Here is a 21013-nt window from a genome sequence, read left to right as displayed (position 1 = left end):
TCAAATTATAAAAACACAGTAACGTGTTGCAATTCGTACAACAAATATCAGGCAGAAATATCAAATTAATCCCATACTATTTTCCTACTTCCTACGTGTCAGTCCAAATCTGACATGTTGATTACGTGTCAATTCGTTTAAGTTTTCTAAGTCACATACACAACTTTCCCCATACGATTTACATGATGTATTAGTTGATTATATTTTAAGTAAATTAATAGGACTATTTTGATATTTTAAACAAGTTAATATATTATCGAGACATTTTGAAAGTTCAGTATAAAAAAAGATGATGTATCAAGCTTTTCTTAATTATTATTATTTTATTTATTTATTATTTTTTTAATACGAAAGCTAATCAAACACCACTAACTAATTCAAAATTCTTAAATTAAGCAAATTGGTAAAGTGTCTCCTTCTTTGAAGGATTGAAGAAGGTAGGAACACTTATAGGCATATGGTTTTTATAGGAGTATCAATTTAGACTCTACTTACAAAATAATATTAATATGAATTTAACATTTAAAAAATGTACCAATTTAGACCTCGATAATAGAACGTGACACGTCATTCATATTACTCCGTCTATCAATTGTACGTGTAGAGAGAAATAAAAACTTAACAAAGTAATATAAATGGCGTGTCATGTTCCGTTATCGAGTTTTAAGTTGATACATTTTCTTAAAAAAAAGTTAAGCTCATATTAATGCTATTTTGTATGTCGAGGTTAAATTAGTGCTTCCCCAAAAATCATATGTCTATTTTAGTACTTTATCTCTTAAAAAAACATCAATCAAATTAGGTCGCAATACATCTCCATCCCTCATCTCTCTAAGCTTGTTCAAAAAGTGCAATGGAACATGAACTTCAAAACATTAAAACTAATCTCAAAACTTACTTATTGTTTTCCAAATAAGCCCTCGAGTTACTTATTTGAAACAAATAAGTCCTCAAATAACCCTTAAACTCAACAAAAACATTCAAACATAACATTAGAACAGAAAAAAAAAATCCAAAATATATGCCGCTACATCTAATTATTGATACATTAACAGAAGGCATCTATGTTGCCTGGACACGGATACGGATACGGTATCCGACACGGACATGGATACTGGAAACATCATTTCTATAAAACACAGGACACAGAAACGTGGAGGAAACGTGTAAATATTAAAAATATTGGAGCACATTTATAAATATTAAAAATATATTTTTATATATGATTAATTAGGAGTTTCTGGCATTAATTCCCCATGTCTTTTGGTTTTCTGCGGTGAATACAGATACTCTATTTTTCCGATAAGATTGATGAATCTGTAGCTCCTTTCATAGACTATGTCTTTTGGGTTACCTCTAATCTTAATTTCTCTGTACATACAGATAACACATTCTTTACATATTCCTGCTCTCTAAATCTATTTCAAATAATGATCGATGATTGAAGTTGAACCTCTGTTTTTTTCACATTTGAAAAATCCACTGGTTTTTTTTTTTGCTGGGACACGCGTATCCTTCACTGATTCGCGTGTCCAACTTTCGGATATTACGGAAACGGCCCTGAAACGTGTCCCAGGCGTGCGTTTCCGTATCGGATACGTATCTGAAACGTGATACGTTAGGTCTATCACGTATCCCTACTTCAGAGGAAGGCATAAAAACTTCCAAAATCACATGTTGTAACACTTCCACGTATATTAACCTATTTCAAATTATAAAAACACAGTAAAGTGTTGCAATTCGTAGTAGCAAATATCAAGCAGAAATATCCTAAGGAGTTTTAGCTTTGTCCTCCTCCAACTCCAAGCCAAAACAGCGGAAGAAGGTATAATAAGATTCATACATACAACTCCGTACGCCCATGAATATAGAGTATACCATAAAGAATGGGCAACAACAGATCCCCAACACCAAAAGATTGCTTCCGCTATCATCGTGGTGGTGGTGGCCGTAACAGCAGTGGTGGTGGTGGCCGCCGTGACTCATGATCTTTTTTTTTTTTAAGAAATCAACAAATTCCAATCAGATATTTTCTTCTTCTTTAAAAACAAATCGATCTGCAAAATAATTAAAAGAGAATTGGATATAGATACCTCTGATTTGGGGATTCTTCTCTGATTTCGCAATTCCAAACCCTAAACCCTAATCAGAATGGTACAACTGCGGAGAGGGAAAGGGATTCTTTAAAACAGGCAATATATCATCTTTTATACTTATAGGAATAAAGGTTAAAATTCACCCTCGTAGTTGTTATTAACGGTATATTTAGTCCAAATCAATTTTTGGGTATCATCTTCATCCTTATAATTAGGGTAAATTGTCAAATTAATCCATGATCAAATCAGCCCTTAAGGTATAATATATTTTTGATACTCGAACTTTATCATGTTTATATTTTGATATCTGAATTATATTTTTATATTTAAAAGCTATTATATTCTACACATCCGTGTAGCGTTTTGGTGTCGACCCTTTACTTTATACGCCAGTGCAGAATATCGATATACAAATACTATTATTTTGAGATGTTTACCAATTAATTTTTCTCATTATACTATCAAAATTTCATATAATTCATATTTTATAATTTAATTACATATTTTGACTAAATGCTTAAGTTTGCAAAATGACACAAACCACATACATTTTTTTTAAAAAAATTGGACCAACCACAAATATTATATTTATACTTTTTCCTAAAGTAAATAAATGTGTTGGTTAAATCAGTATAAAAGCTGAATTAAACCCAAATAATAAAAAATAATAACCGCTAAAACAGATACCAAACCGAATTGAATGATAACAACCCAAACTGAATCAAATTGAATAGTTTGGTTCGGTTCGGTTTAAACACATTTTGTTTAATTAATAAATTAATAATAAATATAGATCAAAATGTTTAATTAATTTCATTTAACCTAAAACTCTAAAAATTATAAAAATAATTTTAGGAATTATATTTCAACCATAATTAAATTTGAATTAAATTACAACGAGGATTTTGCACCTATGGGTCATATTTGACAATATAATCAAAGGTAGGCTAGTGATTACTATTAAGAAAACTTCAATTGAAATTTCATATCAAAACAGAGAAATAGATTATAGAATAGGTTATTTATGTTCATGTGAAAATTCAGAAATCAATTTATTTAATCATAACAAAACTGACTAATTGAGAAATTATAAATTAAAAAGTCAATATATCATCAGATTATAAATCTAAACTTTTATAAAAAGAAAAATCAAACTTACCAAAACTACCAAATTATCATATAAGCTATGACAAAAAACGAACTGAACTGAAAAATAGAATTTCATCGGTTTGATATAGGTTGTTTCGGCCTGGTTTGATTTTTTAACTGTACCGCTACTTTTCATTGCCAAACTATATGATTGAATTGATGTATAGTAGATTTATATAAATGGATACACGGTTATATTTTAGCTCTTGCCTTTAATTGATCATATAAATGGCGTGACTAGTCATTGGCAACGCTTTTAGATAAAAAGAACTGTTGCGCATAGACCGTTTTTGCACTAGTAAATATATTGATTTTTTTTTGTCTCGGATTCCTATTAAGAAAAAAAAAAAGAAAACACTCAACAAACATGAATGAACATTATCACTTTAATGGTAATAATATCTGACATTCACACATAGGAAGAAAACCTGCTGTCTCTGTCTTATTCCATGTCTCGTCAAAAGTGTTCTCAATTAATTAAAATAATAGCAACAGCAGATTTTCTTCCCTTATTTACCATTTCTGCTATCTAATAGGGATTTAAAAAATCCATATATATAAAGTAACATTATAATAGTGAAATTTATTCTCACAAAATTTAATAATATTAATTGTTCCAACATCCAAATCGTTTTATTCTGTTCAAAATAATACATATATAAAAACTTAATAATCAAAGTACTTATCTGGTGAAGTAAAAGTTCAACAGTAGATCGGGTGTAATGAATTCCACCAATACAAAAGAAAAATACAGAACAATTGTTGCAATATCATCGGTAAAGTTTAGTATATGCCGAAACCATAGTAGAACTTCTTGGAAACGTAATTAATAAGGTTTCTGGCCAACGAAATTACCGGGAGGATCATAGTTGCAAGTAATGAAAGTTCCTCCAGTGTTGCATCTAACCTTCGCACATCCTAAACGAACCGAGTTACGCCAAACCACTTGCGTGTAATGCCCACATTGTTCCCCGGCAGCACAAGTATTAGAATCATAATTATAAAAAGCTTTCTCATCAACCCACATCTTCACTGCATCAGTGCCGAAGAGTTCAGCGCTGCCCCAAGCAATATTCTCACCATAAGGGCCGCCGGAATGCACAAGGTTACAATCACCCCTACGCTGTTCAGCATAGTTTCGGGCATAGGCTGCCACATTGTTGTCCCAAGTCATAGGTCCGACGCCTACTTCTGCTCGAGCTGCGTTGTGAGCATTGATGTAGTCTTGTGGTGCATCTTGGGCATTCAGGGGTTTGGTTAGGGCTAGGCTAATTAGAACAATTACAGCTATTGAAATCTTGCTCAACATCTTTTTCTTTTTTTATGTTAATTTCTCTTTTGTATATATATCTGGTGCATTTTGCTGTTGGTATTTATAGGCATAGGGTGTGGAAAATTATGTGAGGTTGCTTGTTGGAAGTTAATTAGTTTGATTTTGGAGTTCATTAAAAATACTTAATTCCATGGAAAAGTCATTGTTGCTAGATGTCACTACTAATCCAGTTAATAGTATAAGTTCATTTAATCTAATTAATAGTTTAAATTTACCAATTAAGTTTGGCTTGAGTAGTTAAGAACATCAAATTGCTTCAGCGGGATCTCGAGTTCAAGTCTTATTAGCCTATGTAGAAACTTTTAATTGAAAGAATCAATCTAAAAAGTGCTTTACGGACCGTGAAATCAGAGAAGCTATATAAGAAACACTATATAAGTTTAAGGGTTAATTACAAATAACTACCCTGTGGTTTGGCTGGGTACCTGTGGTTTTTTTTTTTTTTTTTGAAACACAATTATGTGTTTTGCAAAATTTTGCATTTGAGTTAACTTTGTCAGAATTTGGTCGATAACGAGATCCAAATGAAAATTTTCAAGAGTTAAATGATATTTAAGTAACTTTAATTCTTCAACCTTTTAGGTTTGAAATCATTTAGGTGTTGTTTTTGTATGAGAGAGAAAGATAATATTTAGAGAGAAAAAACTCCAAAAATGATGATTTTAAAAAATAAAAAATACAGTTCCTGAGTAAATATGATGCCAAACAACTTTCATTCTTGAAAATTTTCATTTTTAGGTTGTTATTGGCCAAATTTGGCAAAGTAAAAAAACTTGTAAAATTTTACAACAGCAGGATTGTGTTTGCAAATCGGTCAAACTACATAGTAGTCATTTGTAATTAACCCTAAGTTTAAATGTGTTTTTCATTGTTTTATTCCAAACAGTTTATAGAAAGGTGTTTGGTTAGGTTTTGAAAATAACATGTAAATATTCTTTCTTAAATTTATTCAATTAATTTTATTTGTATTTTTCTACATAAAATTGTATTTATTATATACTGATTCACTGACAATTTTATAGTGAAAGAAAATTTTATTATCACAACACAAACAATACTATACTTTTTTTTTTTTGTATAGTTAAGCAATTTTTGAGATATTAATATAAACATTTATGAAATTTTTATTTATGATGGACTTTTAATTTTTATTTATTTAAATATTTAGATTTTTTTACTAATATATTTGCATAATAAATCTATTTGTATAATTTTTACAAATTGAATTAAATATACATAGTATTTTTAACTCTTTATAAGTAATCAAAACACTAATTATCAATTAGTTTTTTTGCAAGAATTATCAATTAGTTAATAACAAATATCAACCTGTTGTGTGTTGTTCTTCTTAAAAAGAAATGAATAATTTAAAAAATTAAAGTTGGAAAAGAGATTTTATGTATTAAATATTGAATATCAAAAAATATAATATGAAACATGTGTATTTTTATTTTTCTTTGTTTTATTTTAATATGTATTAAATATATATTGTGAAACATGCATGCACTTAAATCATGGTGTAGATTATTCTCATGGTAACATAATATGACTTGTTAAATCTTGAATTTTCAAACTTTAAAATGTTTATCATCAGTATTGATTTAAGAACAAATTTGACAAATCGCAAATCAATATTTATAAATTTTCAAATAACGAAGACTGTAAATAAATTAATTTTGTAAAATTTTTCTAAGAGTTATCCTTTTGGAATTAATTTCCCAAATACCCGTCAACATGATTATTGACTTCTCTTATATGCTGTGTGCTTGATTATGCTTAGTATGATTACGTAGTCTTTTAGGAATTTATATTCGATAAATACAATTTTCAACTACTAAATTTTATCGTATGCTTCTAAATCTTTCAAATTGATATAAATTTATCCTGTTAAGCTCTTTATACTATTCAACCTTTCAATTTTATTTTTATTTTATCAAACTTCTAAATTTTATAACAAAAACTTATTGAGTGCATGGGATTAAGGCGGGAAGAGCGTGCCCTGTGATTAGCCATCTCCTATTTGCGGATGACTCTATCATCTTCAGGCGGGCGATGGTTGAGGGAAGCTTGGTGGTTAAACAGATTCTAGTGGACTATGAGAGTGTAACAAATTGTATTTCTACGTAATTGCAATTGATGACAAACTGTCTATTATACAAAGTACAGTTGTTGTTGTATTGAATGACTAGTCTAGAGATTGACCTAGATATCAGGAACTAACAGTAAGATATATGGTTATCTACTACTAACTAATATATTCTCTAATACACCCCCGTAGTTGAAAGGTTCGGAGGCCGAACATTGAGACTAGTCCAGAAATCTTCGAAGAGTGGTGATGGTAAGCCTTTGGTGAAGATGTCGGCTATCTGATAACGAGATGGGACGTGTAGAACACGTACTTCACCTTTAGCTACTCTTTCACGAACAAAGTGAATATCCATCTCAACATGTTTGGTGCGATGGTGCTGAACTGGATTGCCACTGAGATATATAGCACTGACATTGTCATAATAGACCAGAGTGGATTTGGCAATTGGGCAGCCGAGTTCAAGAAGAAGATTACGGATCCAGCAAGTTTCAGACACTACATTTGCAACTCCGCGGTACTCAGCTTCAGCGCTGGACCTTGACAGTGTGGGCTGTTGTTTGGCTGACCAAGAAATGAGACTGTCTCTGAGGAAGACACAGTAACCGGAGGTGGATCTGCGGGTATCGGGGCAGCCTGCCCAATCAGCATCGGTGTACGAAGTGAGTTGAGTGGGAGATGATGCCAGCAATGTAAGACCAAGATCAAGAGTACCATGAACGTACCGTAGAATACGCTTAAGAGCAGCCATGTGTGATGTTTTGGGATCATGCATAAACAAGCAAATCTGTTGTACTGCATAAGAAATGTCTGGTCTGGTAAGAGTCAGATACTGAAGTGCTCCAGCTAGTTTTCTATATTCAGTAGGATCGTGGTAGGCGGATCCAGAGGAGATGCTGAGCTTTTGTTTGGTATCCACTGGGGTATTGGCCGCGTTGCAGGATGCAAGACCGGCTTTCTCAATTATTTCTGATGCATATTTCTTTTGAGATAAGAATAGTGAATCATGGGATCTAGTGACTGAGATTCCCAAGAAATAATGTAACGGACCCAAGTCTTTCATTGCAAATTCAGAATTCAACTGAGATAGAATAGATGACTGAACCACATCCGAAGAGGTAACCAGAACAATATCGTCTACATATAGAAGAATATAGGCAGTATCGGTACCTTGTCTGTATACGAACAAAGAGTTATCTGAGATGCTATTGACAAATCCCACTTTGATGACAAAATTGGCGAATCGCTGATACCAGGCCCGAGGAGCCTGCTTAAGACCATATAGAGATTTGCGAAGTAAACAGACATGGTCAGGATAGAGAGAGTCCCGGAAGCCCAATGGCTGATGCATGTACACAGTTTCATTAAGATCGCCATGTAGAAAAGCATTCTTGACATCCAATTGCCGAATATTCCAATTTTTGGATAATGCTATACTGAGAACAGCTCTAATTGTTACCGGTTTGACCACAGGACTAAATGTTTCACCACAATCAACTCCAACCAACTGTCCGGATCCATTTCCAACCAATCGAGCTTTGTATCGCTCAAAGGAGCCATCTGCATGTGTTTTGTGCCTGAAAATCCACCAACTACGAATAATATTAGCATTTTTGGGATGGGGTACGAGTACCCACGTCTTATTTTGAATTAAAGCCTCAAATTCATCAGTCATGGCCTGTGACCAATTTGGATCACTTAATGCAAGGGATGGCGTTTTAGGGACTGGGGATATGGCTGTCTGTTTGGAGGCGGAGAGGTTGAGCATACGACATGGTTTTCAGATGCCGTTTTGGGCTCGTGTGGTCATGGTGTGCCTGGTTGGATTTATTTGATGATTGATTGCAGTGTCAGTGCGAGTATGGGATGGAAGAGGGGTTGTCGAAGGTTGAGAGTTGAGGGAGGATTGTCGCATTGACGGGGAAGGGACGGATGCGAGCCGTGAGGCTGACGCTGGGACTGAGGACTCGTAGGGAGACACTAGGGGAGAAGATGATGCAGTAGAGGAGGACGACAAAGGAGACGACTCTATTTTGGAGGGCGACGGAGACGACGACTCAGATTTTGAGGACGACGGAGAGGAACATAGCGGACGTAGTGGAGTGGACGCAGACGAATGATTTTAACTCGAATGGACAGACGACGGAGTAGAGATAGGGGACAGCGGGATTTGCGAGAGACCTGGAGTGAGGCACTCATCGACCGCGCAAGGCGCCGAGACGGGAGATGCGCATGTGTTTGATTGGGAGCGGAAAGGAAACGTTGATTCGTCAAAGACGACGTGAGAAATGATGAATCTATTTTTAGAAATGTCAAAGCACTTATATCCTCGATGATTTGGAGGATAACCAAGAAAGACACACGGGAAAGAGCGAGCTTCTAGTTTGTGACGTGACACGGAAGGGATTAGGGGAAAGCATAGACATCCAAAAATACGTAAGTGAGAGTAATTTGGATCCCGTTGATATAGAATTTTAGTGGGAGATTCGCATCCTAATATTTTGTGGGGATATATATTGAGAAGGTATGTTGCTAATTCAAGGGCGTGGTGCCAAAATTTAAAGGGGACAGAGGCATGGTTCATGACGGTTCGAATGAGATTATTGATCGTGTGAATTGTACGTTCAGATTTCCCATTTTGGGGAGAGGTGTAAGGGCATGAGAACCAAAATTGCATGCCGTGTGTGTGACAGAATTGACGAAAGGAGTTGTTATTAAATTCTCCCCCGTTGTCGCACTGAAAAGCCTTAATTTCGCGTTCAAATTGTGTGCGAATAAAGGAACGGAAGGTAAGAAAGACATTATAGACTTGTGATTTATGTGCTAATGGGAATGTCCAAAGGAAATTAGTGTAATTATCAAGGAACAACACATAGTAACGATGACCACTTGAACTCATGACTGGAGATGTCCATATATCACTGTGAATTAAATCAAAAGGCATACACGCATAATTGTTTGAGGACTGAAACAGTAATTTTACTTATTTTCCATTAATACATGAAGAACAGACAGAATTATCCATAACTTTATTACACAAAATGAAATTTTTATTGAGCAAGGCATTCAAAACAGGAAGCCCGGGATGTCCTAATCGACTATGCCAAACATTAGAAGACAAAACAGTAAAGACGGAAGGAGAAGACGGTGACAGGTGGTTGCTAGACACGACTGGATATAGGTCCCCGGTACTGTTACATCTCATGATATGACGACCCGTCTGTAAATCCTTCACAGAAAAACCGAAAGGGTCAAATTCGACAGAAACTTGGTTATCTTTTGTGAATTGACGAACAGAGATAAGATTTTTGATAAGTTTAGGAGCATGCAAGACATTATTTAGATGTAATGGCTGATTTTTAGTTGCTAAGATTGCATTACCAGATCCACAAATAGGTACACAGTGACCATTACCAACAATAATGTTTTCATTGAGGCTAGAATTAAAATAAGAAGTGAGTGTACCTTGTTGTGCTGTCATATGAGATGTAGCTCCGGTGTCCATATGCCACTGATCCGAAGGTGGTGCAATGGACATGGTGTGCATGGCTTCTGCGATATCAGTAGGAGTGTATGACGGATTGATCACACTGAGATGTGCTTGTTGTGTATTCGGGCAGGGACCCAATATGCCGGATTGATGTTGTGGTCTGCCTGAATGAGACTGAGTTGGCCAAGTATTTGTCGGATAGGGGCAAGGAGGTGCCGCCCATGGCTGTTGTGGAGCCCAATGGAGTGAATAACCCCATGGGAGATTGTACGGTGTCCGATAGGAGGGAGAGCCAGAGTATCGCGGACCACCGCGATTATAGTTTCTGCCGCGATGATGGTGTCTGCCACCGTGTCACCCGCCGCGGTTGTAGTGATTAGGGCGAGGGAGCGTGGGGCGCGCGGGTGGAAAATAGGCCGGTGAATTGGTGGAGTCGGTGGTGGCGGCGGTAAGGGCAATTGAGTTAGACGGTGGTGCGGTCTTGCGGGAGCGAGCTGTTTCTTCTAATATAAGCATGGAGCGAGCCTTTTGGAAGGTGGGAAGAGGGTCCCCATGTCTGATCTGAGTCCCAATAGTATCGTAAGCATCAGTCAAACCAGAAATAAGTTGTAATACCATCTGATCGTTCGTGACAGGGCAATCCACATTAGACAATTGATCAGACAGAGACTTGAGTTGTTGGCAATAGGAGGAGAGGTCAGAAAAATTGTCGAGCTTGAGCTTGGAGAATTCTTGTTGAAGAAACAGAGCCCGAGAGTGCTTATTGTCAGAAAAAATATCCTGTAATCGGGTCCAGGCCCTGGCTGCCGTGGAATCGGCTTCAATGATTGTGTTTAGCAAGTCAAGAGAGATTGTGCTGTAAATCCATTGTAGAACAACCGCGTCAATGCGGGTCCAGAGGTCGGGGTTCGATTGTTTGAGGTTTGGGGTGTTAGGAGGAGGCAAAATGTGGTCAAGAACCTGGTAAGCCGTAGCGTGAAGTTTGAATAAGGCAGCCCATGTGGGATATTAGCCTTTCTCGATGTCTAGGGTGATTTTGATGAAGGTAGATATGTTGGATACGTTGAGAGAGGGATGGGTGGTGACGGCAGTGTCTATGTTCGTGGTGTTTGAGGTGGCGGTATTGGAAGTGGCAGTTGCGGAATTTGTTGAATTGGTCGACATGTTTGGTGTTGAGGGAGGTGGAGCCGAACGGAATCGGAATTTTAGGTAGGTGGGGTTGAAAGACGCGATCGACCAGTGGTGGTGATCGTGGAGAAGCGGCGGTGGCCGGAGATAGAAAAGGGTAAGCGGCGGCGGTAGCCGAGAGGTGGGGAAGAAAATAGGGTTTAGGTGTTTGGCTCTGATACCATGTAACAAATTGTATTTCTGCGTAATTGCAATTAATGACAAACTGTCTATTTATACAAAGTACAGTTGTTGTTGTATTGAATGACTAGTCTAGAGATTGACCTAGATATCAGGAACTAACAGTAAGATACATGGTTATCTACTACTAACTAATATATTCTCTAATAGAGAGAACTTGGGGCTAGATGATAAATTTTGAAAAATCGGATATTTCAGTTAGTAGGGGAGTTAAAGATATGATTACTCAAGTCCTAGGAGTACAAAAAGTCGGGCACTTTCCTAAGTACTTAGGAATGCCCGCCGTTATAGGCAGATCAAAGAAAGCAGTTTTTCAGTTCCTACTGGAACGACTAAGCAAGAAGATTAAAGGATGGGGTAATCGCCTACTATCTAGTGGAGGTAAAGACATCTTAATCAAGGCCGTAGCCCAGGCGGTACCACAATACTTACTCTCCTATTTCATTGTGCCCCATTCCTTTTACCGGGAGGTTCAGCGACTGTTGGGCCGGTTCTGGTGGGGAGGATCAGCAGAGAAGAGAACAATACATTGGCTAATGTGGGACGTCTTATGTAAAGCAAAACGAGAAGGGGGCCTGGGGTTCAGATGGTTCGAATCCTTCAACCGAGCGATGGTGGCCAAACAAGCTTGGAAGCTAATTAAACAACCCCAAAGCCTATGTGCTCGCCTTTTTAAAGGTAAATATTTTCCGCGAAATGATTTTTTAGAGGCACGGCTTGGATATGCTTCTAGCTATGTGTGGAGGGGACTCATACAGACTCAAGAGCTGATTAGAAAAGGGGATGTGTTGAAAGATTGGGGATGGTCGATAGGTGGATATTTGGAGCGCAAGTTGGATCCCAACTCTAAACACAAAGAGGCCGTTGACTAAACTGGTTACGGACGAATCTGAACTTGAAAATACGAGGGTCGAAAGCTTAATCGACCAGGAGAGTAAGTAGTGGAAAGCGGGCAGAGTTCGACTACTCTTCAGTTCCGATGAAGCTAATGAAATTCTGAAGGTCCCATTAAGTAGACGAGTTCCGAAAGATGAGATTTATTGGCCTGCTACAAGAGGAGAGTTCTCGGTTAAAACAACATACTACCTAGCAGAATCGATGCGCATAACCATGGAAGGAAGAGCGTCGTGCTCAAATCAACAGACAAATGAATGGTCCTGGATTTGGAGGCTTGAAGTTCCGTTGAAAGTTAGGCACTTTGTTTGGAAATGTTACAGGGATATACTTTCTACTTTCAACTAGCTACGAGGACGCGGAATTGAAGCACCGAAGATGTGCCCACAATGCGGAAGAGAAGAAGAGACTTCGGTACATGCTTTAATCTTTTGCACTGCAAGCAAACAGGTCTGTAAGATATTTTTTGCTGATGACAACCGCTGGAAGAAACATACTAAGGATATGGGAATGTGTCTGGCCAGTGTCGGGGCTATCACGACTAAGAAGGAGATGGAGAGAATTGCGACAATGGCTTGGCTATTATGGTATGACAGAAACAAGATGGTTATTGAGGGAAAGATACCGGATCATGGGGATATTGTGACGAAAGCTGAAGAGCTTTTGGAGGAATGGCGTACGGGACAAACAACAGCCACAAAGAAGATCGATGCCACTGATGAAGCAGCAACATTTCCCTCTGTTAATTCACGCTGGAAAGCACCTGAAGGAACCATGGTAAAAGTGAATGTAGACGCGTCATGGATTGAGGATAAAAAGGGAGGTATTGGGGTGATAATCCGTGACGAGAATGGAGATGTTTTGCTCGCTGCGGCGAAACAAATCCCCGTAACAGCAAATGCAAAAATAGTCGAAATGAGAGCAGTAGAATGGGGATTGGAGGTGGCGAGAGAAGGAGGATGGCAACGGATGATTTTGGAGACGGATTGTGAAGTATTAGAAGCAACACTAAATGGAAGAACGACAGGTTTGGGTGTTGCGTCTATGTTGTTCGTAACTGTGCTGCACAGCTGCAACAGGTAGTATTTTCACATACTAGGCGAAGCGGGAACACGGTTGCGCATGAGTTAGCTAGACGGGGTAGATGTAGTGGTAGAACGGAGGTCCTAATTGAGGATGCTCCGGATGAAATTGATATGCTGTGCTTTAAAGATAAGTGTGATTTAGCCCCTATTTAATACAAGTGAAGTATTCTCATTTAAAAAAAAAAGTTATGGAGTACTTTTATTTTTGTTTTTCTAGGTATCTTTTGTTTTTGTTTTAAGTTAGCTGTAAAAATTATTTTCTGTTAAAAGTGTATATATTTGGGATTTTTTTAAGCAATGGAATAATATTAAGAGAATACTCCAAGGGTATTTTAGAGTAGGGGTGCATACAAAAATCCGCAAAACCGAAAAACTGAAAAACCAAACCGAAGCCGAACCGAAAATAAGGTTAACCAAAACCGATTGACTAGTGTACGGTTTTTAATTTTAAAAATAATGGTTAATGGTTACGGTTCCGGTTTTTGTATTTCAAAAACTGTGGTTAACCGAAACCGACCGAATATCAATTAAATATTAAAAAATATATAAAAAATCAATTCTATTAATAATATTAATCCACTCTATTCCACCAATTATATTATACAATCCATCAATTATTAATGGAGTTTATAGATTGAAATGGAGTTTATAGAAATTTTAATTTACATGAGGCATGAAATTTTAAGTTTCATAATCATTAATCTTTTATAGTTTTAGCTTTTTGGGGTAGAAAGTCCTACATGTGTCTCTACTTGTGATAGAATAAAACCATACCATATTATGTGATTTGTTATTTTCATTTAATATTTACGAGTCCGTTTTGAAATATTAAACTTTGATTTGGTTGGTAGTTAATGTCATAAATTTAAAATGCATCAATTAATTTCATTTCGCAGTAAATTTTAATTTTAATTCTTTTATTATTTTTATGTTTAGTTACGAATGGTTAAAAACCGAAATAAAAAGGTTAACCGACCAAATAATTAGTTAACCGATTAGAGGTTAACCGAATTTAGTTGACTAGTGTATAGTTAATGTATTTAAAAAACCGATGAAATGGTTAACCGACCGAATTAACTTTAATCGATTGGTTAACCTACCACGTGCACCCCTACTTTAGAGAAAAGAATGAGGTGTAGAAAACTACTCCTATTTGAAATATTAGCTACTGCTATTACAAGAGTATGAGCTGAAATATTTATTGATCTCCTAATAAAACTTAAAGAGCACTTATTAATATATTTGGACATTCAGTCACTCACTAACATATGAAACAGAAAATGAGCCTATGCTTCGTTAAATGATCAAAGAACACCAGCAGGCAAGTAGATAAACAACAACAAACAACAACAAAGCCTTAGTCCCGAAATGATTCGGGGTCGTCTAACATGAACCATCATATAAAACCGTGAAATCAAGTCGTGTCAGCGACACAAATTCGCTCCCTCCACTCCGTCCTATCCACAACCATATTTTCCTCAATTCCCAGTAAACTCATGTCACTCTCGATCACCCTCCTCCAAAAGCCTTACATGAATGTAAATTCCATTTGAACCAATATATAATTGATCATGTTTTTAGTTTCTGTAGATGACATTATAATGACATGAATGAAATAGAATTTGAAAACGTTTTTTTACAAATAAGTTTGAAACCAAAGACCTTGGTGCTCTAAAGTTTTTTAGAAATTGAAATAGCAAGAAATGGTAATGATATGTATGTTTGTCAATGAAAATAAGCATTAGATTTATTAGCAGAAATTGGTCTCTCCGGGGGCAAACAGTTATCCTAAAAAACATGACATGCTTTAGAGGACAACCGATAATAGATAAAGCTCGTAGGGAAGCTCATTTATCTGAAAAATACAAGACCTGATATATCCTTTGTGGTCAATTTCTTGATTGTCCAGCTAATATTCATGTACAAGTTTTGCACATGGTGTTAAGGTACTTAAAGAAAACACCAGCTCAATGATTGTTTTATCCTAGCAAATCAAAGCTTCCATTAAGAACTTTTAGTGATCTAGATTAGGAAAGTTGTATGGATGAACCAAGTATTGCATCTGGTAATCGGTAAGTTCGTGATGGTCTACTTTGATGATATTCTCATTCATAACTAAACACTAGATGAGCATATTGAGTATTTGAGGGTTGTATTTGACTTGTTGAGGAAACATCAGCTATATGGAAACACTAAGAAGTGTGACTTCATATTGGAGAGTTTTGTGTTCCTCGGGTATGTGGTTAGCGGAGAAGGCATTCAGGTGGATTAAGAAAACGTCCGGGCTATATTAATACCAAATTCGAGATGAGTCGTATCGAGCCGAACTTTGATCGAACTTTCACCGAGCCAGACTCGAATAGTTTGCGAATTACCAAGACTTGTTTACCCGTGGTTACAAAATCTTAAAAGGTTGAAACAAATTTAGAATTCATGATCCTCCTCTTTTATTTCCACATAAATTGTACACAAAAATCCCATTCCCCTTCTCACCCTCTCTCCTTCATTTGCATCATTTGCACACACGAGAAATTAATAATAAATATAGATCACAATGTTTAATTAATTTCATTTAACCTAAAACTCCAAAAATTATAAAAATAATTTTAGGAATAGTATTTCAACCATAATTAAATTTAAATTAAATTACAACCATAATTAAATTTGAATTAAATTACAACCAGGATTTTGCACCTAAGGTCATATTTGGCAATATAATCAAAGGCAGGCTAGTGATTTACTACTCAGAAAACTTCAATTGAAATTTCATATCATCAAAAGAGAGAATAATAGATTATAGAATAGGTTATTTATGTTCATGTGAAAATTCAGAAATCTATTTATTTAATCATAACAAAACTGACTAATTGAGAAATTATAAATTGAAAAGTCAATATATCATCAGATTATAAATCTAATTGAATTTTATTTCGATTGGTTCGCTTAATTCAGTAGTTTTATAAAAAGAAAAATCAAACTTACCAAAATTACCAAATTATTATATAAACTATGACCAAAACCGAACTGAACCGAAAAATATAATAATTTCATCAAACCGATATAGATTATTTCGGCACGGTTTGATTTTTTAACTGTACCGCTACTTTCCATTGCCAAACTAGCTGATTGAATTTATGTATAGTAGATCTATATAAATGGATACACGGTTATATTTTAGCTCTTGCCTTTAATTCATCTATATAAATGGCGTGACTAGCCATTGGCAACGGTTTTAGATAAAAAGAACTGTTAGCATAGACCGTTTTTGCACTAGTGAATTATTTTTTTTGTCTTGGCTTCGTATTAAGAAAAAAAAAACACTCAATAAACATGAATGAACGTTATCACTGGTAATAATATCTGACATTCACACACAGGAAGAAAATCTGTTGTCTCTATCCCCTTCCATATCCCTTTCATAAAAAATGGTATCCAATTAATTAAAATAATATATTGTGAAGGGTACACACAATAAATAAATAGAGACAACAGATTTTCTTCCCTTATTTACCATTTCTGCTATCTAATGGGATTTAAAAAATCCATATATATAAAGTAACATTATAATAGTGAAAGTTACTCTCAAAATTTAATAATATTAATTGTTCCAACATCCAAATCGTTTTATTCTGTTCAAAATAATACATATATAAAAACTTAATAATCAAATTACTTATTTAGTGAAGTAAAAGTTCAACAGTAGATCGGGTGTAATGAATTCCACCAATACAAAAGAAAAACACAGAACAATTGTCGCAATATCATCGGTAAAGTTCAGAATATGCCGAAACCATAGTAGAATTTCTTGAGAACATAATTAATAAGGTTTCTGGCCAACGAAATTACCGGGAGGATCATAGTTGCAAGTAATGAAAGTTCCTCCAGTGTTGCATCTAACCTTGGCACATCCTAAACGAACAGAGTTACGCCAAACCACTTGCGTGTAATGCCCACATTGTTCCCCAGCAGCACAAGTATTAGAATCATAATTGTAAAAAGCTTTCTCATCAACCCACATCTTTACTGCATCAGTGCCGAAGAGTTCAGAGCTGCCCCAAGCAATATTCTCACCATAAGGGCCGCCGGAATGCACAAGGTTACAATCACCCCTACGTTGTTCAGCATAGTTTCGGGCATAGGCTGCCACATTCTCGTCCCAAGTCATAGGGCCGACACCTACTGCTGCTCGAGCTGCGTTGTGAGCATTGATGTAGTCTTGTGGTGCATCTTGGGCATTCAGGGGTTTGGTTAGGGCTAGGCTAATTAGAACAATTACAGCTATTGAAATCTTGCTCAACATCTTTTTTTTTATGTTGATTTCTCTTTTGTATATATGTCTGGTGCATTTTGCTGTTGGTATTTATAGGCATAGGATGTGGAAAATTATGTGAGGTTGCTTGTTGGAAGATAATTAGTTTGATTTTGGAGTTCATTAAAAATACTTAATTCCATGGAAAAGTCATTATTTTCATGGAGAAGTCATTGTTGCTAGATGTCACTACTAATCCAATTAATAGTATAAGTTCATTTAATCTAATTAATAGTTTAAGTTTACCGATTAAGGTTGGGTCGAGTGGTCAAGGGCATCAAATCACTTTCCTTGAGATCTCGAGTTCGAGTATGTAGAAAGGTTTAATTGAGAGATTGTGGATCTAAAAAGTACTTGACGGATATATAAGAAACACTATATAAGTTTAAATGTGTTTTTCATTGTTTTATTCCGAACAGTTTATAGAAAGGTGTATGGTTAGGTTTTGAAATAACATGTATATATTCTTTCTTAAACTTATTCAATTAATTTTATTTGTATTTTTATACATAAAATTTTATTTATTGTATACTGATTCACTGATAATTTTTTAGTGAAATAAATAAAATTTTATTATCACAACACAAACAATACTATACACAGAAGCCTCTTTTATATACATTTAATTTATGAAATTGTTATTTATGATGGAATTTTAATTTTTATGATTTAATTATTTAGATTTTTTTTACTAATATTCATATAATATAAATCTATTTGTATAATTTTTATATGCTTAATTAAAATATACAATAATAACTCGTTATAAGTATACGAAAACACTAATTATCAATTAGTTTTTTTTAAGAGAACTATCAATTAGTTAATAGTAACAAATCTCAACCTCTTATGTGTTGTTCTTCTTATGAAAAAAAATATAATATGAAACACATGATATGAAACATGTGTATTTTTCTTTTTCTTTGCTTTATTTTTGTTTTTCCAATATGTATTAAATATATATTGTGAAACATGCATGCACTTAAATCATGGTGTAGATTATTCTCATGGTAACATTACTCGTAAAATCTTGAATTTTCAAACTTTAAAATGTTTATTGATTTTTTTTATCACAGAAAAAGTTATAAAAGATTTCATCTTTCAAAACCTTGGTCAAGATTATAATTGTCTAATTGAATTAAGGAATATGTTTTTTTCTTCGAAATAAGAGTTAAAGAAAGAGTATAAAAATCAATCTCGTGGTTTCGTGATTTGTAAAAACAATACCTGTAAAGTAAAAGTTCATAAACAGAGTATATGTTTTGTATAGTTTATAAAATCAATCGTTACAAAAGAGCAAATTGGAGCAATTAAAAGCTTTTATAAATTACTTCTTCCAAAAAAAGATTTTACACGTACATATAAAAAAATTGATTCACAAATCCTTCAAATTACTTTTATTTTTGTTTTTTAGGTATCTTTTGTTTTTGTTTTAAGTTAGTTGTAAAAATTATTTTCTTTTGGGTATTTCTTTAAGAAGATGGAATAGTATTAAGAGAATACTTCAAGGTACTTTAAAGAAAAGAATGAGGATTAGAAAACTACTTCTATTTGAAACATTAGCTACTACTATTGCAAGAGTATGAGCTGAAATATTTGTTGATCTCTTAATAAAACTCAGAAAGCACTTATTAATATCTTTGGACATATTTGGACATAGAAATACAGTCACTCACTACGATATGAAACAGAGAATGAGCCTTTTCTACGTTTAAGGACACCAATTTACAAACTCACCAAGTAATTGTATGATTTAAAGTGGGCAAGTAGATAATGGTCATAAAAAACTTACAGGCCTTACATGAATGTAAATTCCATTTGAACTAATACATAATTGACCATGCTTTTAGTATACGTAGATGATATTATAATGATATGAATCAAATAGAATTTGAAAAACTTTTTTTTACAAAAAGTTTAAAGTCAAAGACCTTGGTGCTTTAAAGTTCTTTTTAGAACTTGAAATAGCAAGAAATAGTAATGATATATATGTTTGTTAACGAAAATAAGTATTAGATTTAACCATGGATCAATTTGTGAAGTTATCTAAGAAACATGACATGCTTTAGAGGACAACCGATAATAGATAAAGCTCGTAGGAAAGCTCATTTATCTGAAAAATACAAGACCTGATATATCCTTTGTGGTCAATTTTTTGATTGTCCAACTAATATTTATATACAAGTTTTGCGCAAGGTATTTCCATTAAGAACTTTTAGTGATTTAGATTAGGAGAGTGGTATGGATACAAGACAACCTCTTATTGCTTTTACAATTTTTGGAGGAGATTCGCTTATAGCTCGGAAGAGGAAGAAGCAACAAATTTTGGTTAGGAGCTCGAGTGAAGCATGATACATGATGCTTGCACTTACAACATGTGAGGTTCAATGGTTCTTATACATATTAGACTTTATTGGCATTAACCATACTCAATTACTAACTTTGTTTTGTGATAATCAATCAGCCATATATATTGTCAATAATCCAAATTTTCATGAAAAGACTAAGCATATAGATTGACATTTTATACAAGCCAAAATCAAAGAGTGAATTAATAAGATTTACACAAGAATACAAGAATACTCAAGCTCAAGCCATGATCTTTTGAAGAAGATAAAGTTACAGGAAGAAAGAAGAAGATGGTTAGGACGAAAGAAGAAGATGGTTTCTGGTAACTGGTGAAGAACTTTCGACCTGATTCCTTCCCTGCGGGGGGCGTCGTTGGGTTCGACGGGGGGAAGCTCCGATGCCAAAGTCAGTATATTGTAAGAGAATAAACTATATTGACAAAGTAGGGTTTAGGAGAGCGAGAATATGTGTGTACCTCAATAGCTTGTGATGCAAGCTATTTATAGTCATGTAGTCGTAACTCCTAGTAGCTAGAAAGTCTCCATTAATGCCTCATTAATGGCGGTTACTGATCTCATTCAAGTATGACCGTTAGCTCATTAATGGATTATTGAATGCCTTCATTGGGAATCGGCTTAGCCATTCGACGGGCGGATCGAGGTATGATGGCGGGTCTCCCGTAGGTTTGACTATGGATGACGTGTGGTGGAATCTAAGTGATCCGCTATTCGGATGTCTTACTTGATACGCCATTGCTCTCAGGTTCGTCTCAATACGCGGTTGTTTGATCAATTACCCTTTTAGTCCCGTAAATTGTATCTGGTTGTTATCAGAAGCCCCCCCAAAGTTCTGTT

General features: G+C 35.1%; 2 protein-coding genes across 2 annotated transcripts; both read right to left on the bottom strand.

Annotated features, from left to right (window-relative positions):
* Positions 1-3856: 3856 nt before the first annotated feature.
* Positions 3857-4571, bottom strand: LOC136226780 (pathogenesis-related protein 1-like). The gene has a single exon (XM_066015432.1). It carries the CDS (start codon positions 4552-4554, stop codon positions 4072-4074), a length of 483 nt encoding a protein of 160 aa, XP_065871504.1. The 5' UTR covers positions 4555-4571; the 3' UTR covers positions 3857-4071.
* A 12506-nt stretch (positions 4572-17077) lies between these two features.
* Positions 17078-17818, bottom strand: LOC136226670 (pathogenesis-related protein 1-like). The gene has a single exon (XM_066015288.1). It carries the CDS (start codon positions 17799-17801, stop codon positions 17319-17321), a length of 483 nt encoding a protein of 160 aa, XP_065871360.1. The 5' UTR covers positions 17802-17818; the 3' UTR covers positions 17078-17318.
* Between the last annotated feature and the right edge of the window lie 3195 nt (positions 17819-21013).

Source organism: Euphorbia lathyris, chromosome 4, assembly GCF_963576675.1.
Source record: "Euphorbia lathyris chromosome 4, ddEupLath1.1, whole genome shotgun sequence".
In the NCBI taxonomy this organism is placed as follows: Eukaryota; Viridiplantae; Streptophyta; class Magnoliopsida; order Malpighiales; family Euphorbiaceae; genus Euphorbia; species Euphorbia lathyris.
The sequence above is the reverse complement of the archived record's forward strand: the minus strand, read 5'-3'. Positions and strand labels throughout refer to the sequence as shown.